General features: G+C 44.2%; 1 protein-coding gene across 1 annotated transcript; it reads left to right on the forward strand.

Moving 5' to 3' along the window:
- The first annotated feature begins 9 nt into the window (after window positions 1-9).
- AHSA1 (activator of HSP90 ATPase activity 1) lies at window positions 10-6,185 on the forward strand. Its single transcript, XM_079308576.1, has 9 exons — window positions 10-144; window positions 481-671; window positions 855-937; window positions 1,611-1,728; window positions 3,335-3,423; window positions 3,758-3,892; window positions 4,663-4,764; window positions 5,310-5,361; window positions 5,772-6,185. The coding sequence occupies exons 1-9, from the start codon at window positions 65-67 to the stop codon at window positions 5,942-5,944; spliced, it is 1,023 nt and encodes a 340-aa protein (XP_079164702.1). The 5' UTR covers window positions 10-64; the 3' UTR covers window positions 5,945-6,185.
- Window positions 6,186-7,934: the final 1,749 nt, after the last annotated feature.

Below are 7,934 nucleotides of genomic sequence, written 5' to 3' on the forward strand. Positions count from 1 at the left end.
GGCGGCGCGGCGGTTCTAGCAGCTTCTACGGGCGCTCGCAGCGGAGGCGGCATTCCCGGTCCCGATGGCCAAGTGGGGGGAGGGAGACCCGCGCTGGATCGTGGAGCAGCGGGCGGACGCCACCAACGTCAACAACTGGCACTGGTGAGCGGGGCGGCTGCTGCCGGAGCTGCCGGGAGGCCCCGGGCGGAGGGGCAGTCGCGGGCAGAGGGGCCGCCTCCCTCCGCTCCTCGCGGGCCGCTGCTGAGGCCGTGGTACCCGGGCCGATCCTCTGCGGCTGCCCCTGCCGGCGTGTTGCTATAGCCTGTGCTCAAGCCGAGGTGTGCCGGGGGAATGCGTGAAGGTGGCCTGGGCAATAAATCTCAGTGTGTTTGTGTTGAAGCGGGGCAGGGGGACAAGACTGGGGAACACTGGATAGCCCCAATATACACTGTCAGCGTGGCCTGTCCCAGATTCTCACCCTGCTCGGTTTTCCTGCAGGACAGAGAGGGATGCTTCCAACTGGTCCACGGAGAGGCTGAAAGCTCTGCTCCTGCCTGTCAGGGTGGAGGGTGAGGAAGGGGCGTGTGAGGTGACAGAAGTGAGCAAACTGGATGGAGAGGCTTCCATTAACAACCGCAAAGGGAAACTTATCTTCTTCTATGAGTGGGCTATCAAGCTAGCGTGGACTGGTGAGTGATGTGCACCCCTCCTGTTTCAAGGTCAGATTAATGTATAACGTCAAGGGTAAGGATACTTACCTCATTTGGGAAATAATGATAAAAGGAAGTACTGTATTTTGATACAATGTAAGTTTGCTTTGACAACGACCAGAGTAAGAAAGGTCGATCTGAACAACGGAATTATAATTGCAGGAACCTCAAAGACAGGAGTGAAGTACAAAGGTTATGTGGAGATTCCTAATCTCTCGGATGAAAATGACATTGATGAAGTTGAGGTAAGCATAGCTGGATGTTTGGAGCATTCTAGCAGGAATACTCACAGCATTAATATTTGTCTCCCTGTGACCTTTCTTAGAGCATTTGTGTAGAATGTTTTACTCCTAGGCACTGCTTAAGTTAACAGAATCAAAGAATGGTTTGGGTTGGATGAGATCTTTCTTTAAAGGTCGTTTATTAGCAAGTTCTCAGCCATGAGCAGGGACATCTGGCACTAGATCAGATTACTCAGAGCTCCATCCAACCTGGCCTTGAACACCTCCAGGGATGGAGCATCCACAGATTCTCTGGGCAACCTGTTCCAGCCTCACCACCCTTAGAGCAAAGAATTAGAATAAAGAATTTCCTTCTATTTTTTAATCTAAATCTTTCCTCTTTCAGTTTAAAAACGTTTTCTTTCATTCTGTCATTACATTCCCTGACAGAGAGTCACTCCCCGATCAGATTGTATCTTTATCAAATTCATTCCTGTCTTCTAGATGCAAAGGGTTCTGTAGCACAAGAAGGTATTTAGGCATACATGTACTATACTGTAGGCTGAGGGAGATGAAAGATTAATGAAACTGCAGGGCTACTTATGAAAGTTTAGCCAAAGTCTGTTATATTGAATTGAGTAATAAAAGAACTGTGCACATTTGTCCTTGTTAATTAATGCTTGTCTTTGTTGTTTAGATCCTTGTCAGCCTTGCTAAAGATGAGCCTGACACTAACTTGAAGACTCTGATGAAGCAAGAGGGTGCAAAGAAAATTAGAGATGCAATAAAAACTTACATCAGCACTCTCAAAACGGGTATGTAACTGAGAGGGAGAAGTGTTGTGGGAATCCATATGGACTAATTCTAAAGAAGGCATGGGGTTAAAGAGAGGAGTTGCTCTCTCCATCTCAACAGAAGGGTGTCAGAGCAATAACAGTAACTTTGGGAAGAAGCATTTCTGGCTCTACACAGTATAGCAAAGCCCAGAAAGATTTTTTTTTTTTTTGTGATAATGCAGTAATAAACAGTATTTTTGAATTTCTGTTTTAAAACAGAGGATGCCCTTCATATCTTGGAGCTGTGGAGAACATGAAAGCCAGTAAATTGTGTACTTTACCCCAGTGACATAGTCACTGACTGTCTGTGGCACAATCTGACTTTCAGTTTGCTTACTCCTTTGGAAGATGATATCTCTTCCAGTTTGTGGTTTGTTTGTTGTTTTTTTTTTTCCCTCTTGCCACACTGCTAAAGAATTGTTACTTGGATTTTAGAATAACTGATGTCTGGAAATTACTGTACAGGTTTTGTTGGGGTCTTTTAATGAGCTGTCTCAGCATCTGGATCAAATTTATTTTTTTAAAAGTTAAATCTGAGTACAGCAGTTGGAGTTAAATCAATGTGCTTTGTTTGAGTTTGGCTTTCCACTCAAATACATGCTGGGAATGCTGCAGCTGCTTTTTATATCCATTTACCTGTATTACACTACATGTTCTAGATATGTTGGGTACAAACCACCACTGGTTGCTGTTTTTCCAGGATCAAATTTCTGTACTCTTGGGGTTTTTTTCAGGTGCTATAGTGTTCAGGCTGGGAAATGCAGTCACCCAGTGAAAGATAAGAATGCTAGTCAGAAAAAAATTGTATGATCTTGTGAGCTCCAATAAATGAGAACAAGTGGGAACCAAGTATTGCAGGATACAGGTTTATGCACATATAATAAAATTCTGCTTTCTAGTGGAATTTTGCTACTCTGAACAGATGAAGAGAAAGAAAAAGGAACAAAATGTGGTATAATTGGTAAAAGCAGGAATGTCTGAGCTGTAGAGAAAGCAAATGTAATTCTAAAGGAGGCTGGAGGTTGTGATGGAGTTACAAAAGTGTTAATGCTGCTGGACAAGGCACTGGCAAGGCTTGCCTGGCTTTCCTGGCATCTGATGTCAGTAAGAGGGAGTTAGAAGTTACTGCTATTTATTGCAGTAGTTTAAGAAATGAAGAGCCAATGTGAAAAGAAATGGAAAAGCTTGATTTGGTGTGTCTAGGCCAACAAGGCAAAAGTTTTTGAGGTGTGATTGCAATTTATATTAGAGAGAGGAAAGCAGCTACGTAAGTCTAAGGCTGACCAACATTAATGTGAGAGGAGCATGTAGAAGATGCTATGTCTAGGCTGTGAAGAGGAGAAAAGTTCCTAATTGTTAGCATAGGCAAGTTCTGACAGGGCCTTTGGTGGAGAGTAGGGAGGGAAAGAATTAATTGCTTATAAAAAGAGGTCTGTTTATTTTTTTTGAAAACTGTTTCAACTCATGGATGCAAACAACAGTAAGGGGGAAACCAGGAAGCCCTTTTGATTGTGTATTTCAAAGTACAGTCAAAAGGTTTACTTGATCTTTTATTGGTTTTAATGGGCACCTTCCTGTCTTTCAGAATTCACCCAAGGCATGATTTTGCCCACAGTGAATGGTGAACATATGGAAACAGCACCTCAGGTGGCTTCTAAAGCAGAAGACCGCAAGGTAAACAAAACTGCAAACAGGCTTTGGGATCAGTGAAGAAAGGCATGCTGTATTAGATTCTGGGACTCACAGGAACAGCCTGTGTAGTGTATAGGATATATACATTCAGGAACTGACAGTCTGTGGAATAGGTGTGACTGCTTCCATTGGCAGCACAGGATGTTTCTTCCAAGCCAAGTGATAAATCTACTTTTTACATTTAAGCATGGTTGTATCTAATTGCATCTCTACCTTTGTTTTTCTCCTTGGATATGTGAACCATTTGTTCGTTTTTGGTTTGGGGTTTTTTTTGTTTTGGTGAAAAAAAGTGTGTTTGTTTTCCCTGTTTTGTTAGACGGCTGCCAAGAGCAGTACTGCCACATTGCAGCCCAAATCCGTAGGAGTCAAGATCCCTACCTGTAAGATCAGTTTGAAGGACACCTTCCTAACATCTCCTGAGGAGCTCTACCGGGTATTCGTGACTCAGGAGGTAATGCCTGGCTTGTTCTCATGGCTGTTCTTTGCACATGGGAGGCTCTTCCTAATAAACTTTTTAGGAAATTCTGTAGGACACTCACAATCCATGAGAATGGACTAAGAAAGCTGTTCTGCAGAGTAGTTGCTGGAAGCTTGTGTGTGCATCTTTCCACACAGCTGACAAGAGGGGATTAATGCCAACCAGAAGCAAGTTCCAGGTAGCTGTCAGCACCTATGTGTAGGTGTATGCTTTACTGCATGTGGCCAGATCACTTGGGATTTACAGTTGTGTCTTTCTGGTTTGGTTTTGTTTTTTCCTTTTAAGGTTTGGTGGTATCAAAAGTGTGTTTTAGGAATAACTTCCACTTTTCTGCACACTATTATATAGTTTAAGATGAGAAAGCAGCATTGTATCATTATTTAAACACAGTCTGAGTCTTTTGTTCTTCCTATTTTCATAAGAAAAATGAAAAAGCAAAGAATATTTTTTTCTTAGAACTAGGTTTCATTAAGAAATCAACAAAGTAAATCACTGTGTGACTCAGAACACTGCATAGCACTACAAAGCTGTAGGTTCATTTCCTTGGGCTGGTGAAATGTTGCTGTAGTGACTAAAAACTTGCTTTTCTGGCCAGGGCAGGGGCTTTGTCTTTTGCTGAAGACCTTACACTATGGACTCACCTCTTCTTCCAGAACTTTTGTAGCTGGGTGGGAGGCATTAGGCAACAAGTTTGCAGGACGATAATGTGAAGTAATACAGGTCTGCTCCTGAATTCTTTTCAGATGGTCCAAGCTTTCACCCACGCACAAGCCACCTTGGAGGCCGATAAAGGAGGCAAGTTTCAGTTGCTGGATGGCAGTGTCACAGGAGAGTTTGTTGACCTAGTAAGTACTAACCAGTTCCAGTGCCTCCTGCTCAGAGGCAGCACTGTTACCTGGCTGTAACTTATTATCAGTTCTGTTTGCAATGCTTCTGTTAGCTAACTGTGGGGTTCTACCTGGTGCCTAATAGTTACCTATAATTTCTGTGGCTGTTGAAGCATTCCTAGTAGTATGGATTAATGCATGGCACTTCAGTCTGGGGAGAAAATGTGGCTTCCAGTCATAGATCTTCCCCCTGTCTTTGTGTGATTTAACTTATGAGGGGTTGGAAGAGTATTAAAGATAGTAACTGACCCTTTTTCTCTTTGGCTCAATTGTCACTAAAGTCTTCTGAACAGGGACTCTGTCTCAGTGTTTGGGGTTGTACTATTGCGTGCCTTTCTAGAAGGGGATTAAAAAGAAAAGGACACTTAAAATCTTTGTGTGTGTGTGTATGTTTTTCAAGGGATCTCTAAGGCTTCATTCATATCAACACAATTCCAGATGTTTTCTGTTAGACTGCAGGATTTACAAAAAATTACTACTCAGTCTTTGTCTCCCTTTTCAAGGTTCCTGAGAAGCAACTTGTTATGAAATGGAGATTTAAATCTTGGCCAGCGGGTAAGTAGTCCAGAAATGGACTTGCCCATCTTTGAAAGATACCAGCCCTGTTTGCCACACTTTATTGTGGCTTGTGGCTGGGGAGCACACAATGTTCTAGGAGCTGCTCCAGTGTTATCCCAGCTTCCTGTCCCACATTATCATGTCTGCATCTTCAGCCACTGTGTAGAGCAGTGACCAGGTAGGAAGGATGAAGTAGCTGCTTTGTGCTGCTGTAGCTGCACCTGCTTCAAACCACAGGAAGAGGGAGCCCTCTCCTAGCTGTGTTTGTACAGCTGCCCTCAGTAAACCCTCTGGGGAGAACCTCCAAGAGTCTTTTCAATGGTGCCCTGTGAAAGGGGGGGCAGAGCAGCCTCTGGGGGCTGCATGTACTGTACTACACACTGACAGATTTGCTTTGGTTCCTCTAGGGCACTTTGCAACCATTACCTTGAACTTCAATGACAAAGGTGGCGAGACAGAGGTGTGCTTGGAAGGCAAGGGCATTCCTGCCAGTGAGGAAGAAAGAACAAAGCAAGGCTGGCAGCGCTACTACTTTGAGGGCATTAAACAGACATTTGGCTATGGTGCCCGCTTGTTTTAATACTGGTTGCTGGGAGGCTCTGCCTGAAGACTCTGCCACATGGACTGATAAATTTCTTGCCGGTTCCTTTCTAATCTTGGCCCTGCTGCTGAGTAAAGTGGGATGACAGGTGATGAGGAAGGCCATGGAGCAGCACCACTTTCAGTCCCTCACTGCTTTATGCATGTCTTGTGCTGCAGGGGATTCTCTTACATGTACATACTTCTATTGCTAAATAAACCTAACTTAAAAAAACACTGTGGAATTTGTGTCCTCAAGTTGGCTTGAGTTCAAAGGGTTGGGTAATAGGCTGAAGGAAAGATCTGTCTGCAGAAACACCGATCAATGAGGATTGCTGATGCCAATGTGATTTACTCCTCGCTTCTGCAGGAGTAGAGAGCATGAGCTTGATGCAGTTTTTAGTCTGAGCAGCTGCTCATTTTCCCCTCTGCTTTTGATCTGCCGGTAGTAAATGTTTCAAACCCTTCCCATTTTTTAAGAGATCTGTGATCCTGTTCAAGCTGTTCCTCTCCTTTGCATATCCCCTTTAACACAGTCATTTCTTACACTTCCACTAGTCTGCTCTACAAGAACGACAATCATGCAAACCAGTGCTGGGGAAACTCCCACTTACAGAATGGTCCAGGACCAGCTGCCTCCAAGAGCTTCAGACCAAAGCAAACTGATTTTTTCAGAAATAAATCCCACCTCTATTAGAGTCTACAGAGTGCAATACTTTTTGATCATCTTATTTCAGCCATTGCTTTAACTGGTGAGAGAGAAAAAGCCTGCTTCTTCTCACCTGCTAATATGTTAGTTCCTGGAGTTGTCTTCAAAAGCAATGAACTTGTTTATAGGAGGGGTAAAAATCTGACTGACCAAAAGTGTCAACCTGTTTAACCTCAAGGGTGACAGAAGTGTTTGGTTTTCTTTTTGAGGCATGAGCTTCTCTTGTATACCTTGTTTTCTCCTAGTGTTTCCTGCAGAGCTTCTTTAGTAAGCTAGAAGAGAGTAATGTTACTGTGTGAAATTTACTGGTATGTAGTTGTTGGGGTCTCCTTTTAAACTATGAAGAGCATTCTGCCTGTTCTCACTACTGCAAAGTGCTGGAACATTAAAAACTCAAAATGTGTACAGACAGACATCAAGAATGCAGCATGGAACTAAATTCTATAGTGTGTACTCATCCCTGAGCTGACCTGTGAGAGCAAAGGCAGTTGTACAAAGAGGCAGCTGTAGATAAAGTAGAGCTTCCCAGTGCCATGCAGGGTTGTCTTCCCTAAAGCACTATCTGGCTGGGAAAATGGATGCAGGTATTTTGCCAGGATTTTTGTTCACAGCTGAGCTACTGTATGCACCTGGCAGGCTGTGGGGGGTGGGTAACATGATGGAGTCACACTGATCTCACTGTACAGCCTGTATGCTTGGTCTTCTGTTTGGGAAATCCTGGACAGAAAGATGGGAAACCTTAAACAGCAGGGCTAGGAAGTGAGTTAACAGCCAAAAATATGGTAAAACAAAAGCAAAATTATTTAAAATCTGAAAAAAATGAGCTTGTTCTAAGTCAACTTGAGACAAAGGTGACAGCTGAGTTGCAATGTCTTTGCTGTGTTTGGCAGCTGTGCTGCAGTAGCAGTGCTCGCCTGCTGCAGGCTCTGCTGGCACAGCTGGCCCAGGGCAGCAGAAGGCAGGCCCTGCTAATCACCTGCTGCTGGAAGGTTAGGAAGTGGGACAGGAAGGCAACTGAAGTGGAATTTTAATTGCCTTCCTTTCATCACAAGCAGGGTTTACTTGAGGCATCCTGCTGCTACTCTAATAGGGCACGGCCAGCAACCCACATGCACGGGGCTCATGGACTCAGGGCTTTGCTTGGAGGCCATTTGAGGGCTCTTCCAGCAAAACTGACTGCCCTGAGTTATGCTGGTGCTTCCCCAGCTGGCTCCCTGCCCTGCAGGCTGGAAATCACCATCCCCACAGCAGCAGAACAGGCTGTGTAATGTAGCCATGCCTT

This window comes from Erithacus rubecula (genome assembly GCF_903797595.1).
Source record: "Erithacus rubecula genome assembly, chromosome: 6".
In the NCBI taxonomy this organism is placed as follows: Eukaryota; Metazoa; Chordata; class Aves; order Passeriformes; family Muscicapidae; genus Erithacus; species Erithacus rubecula.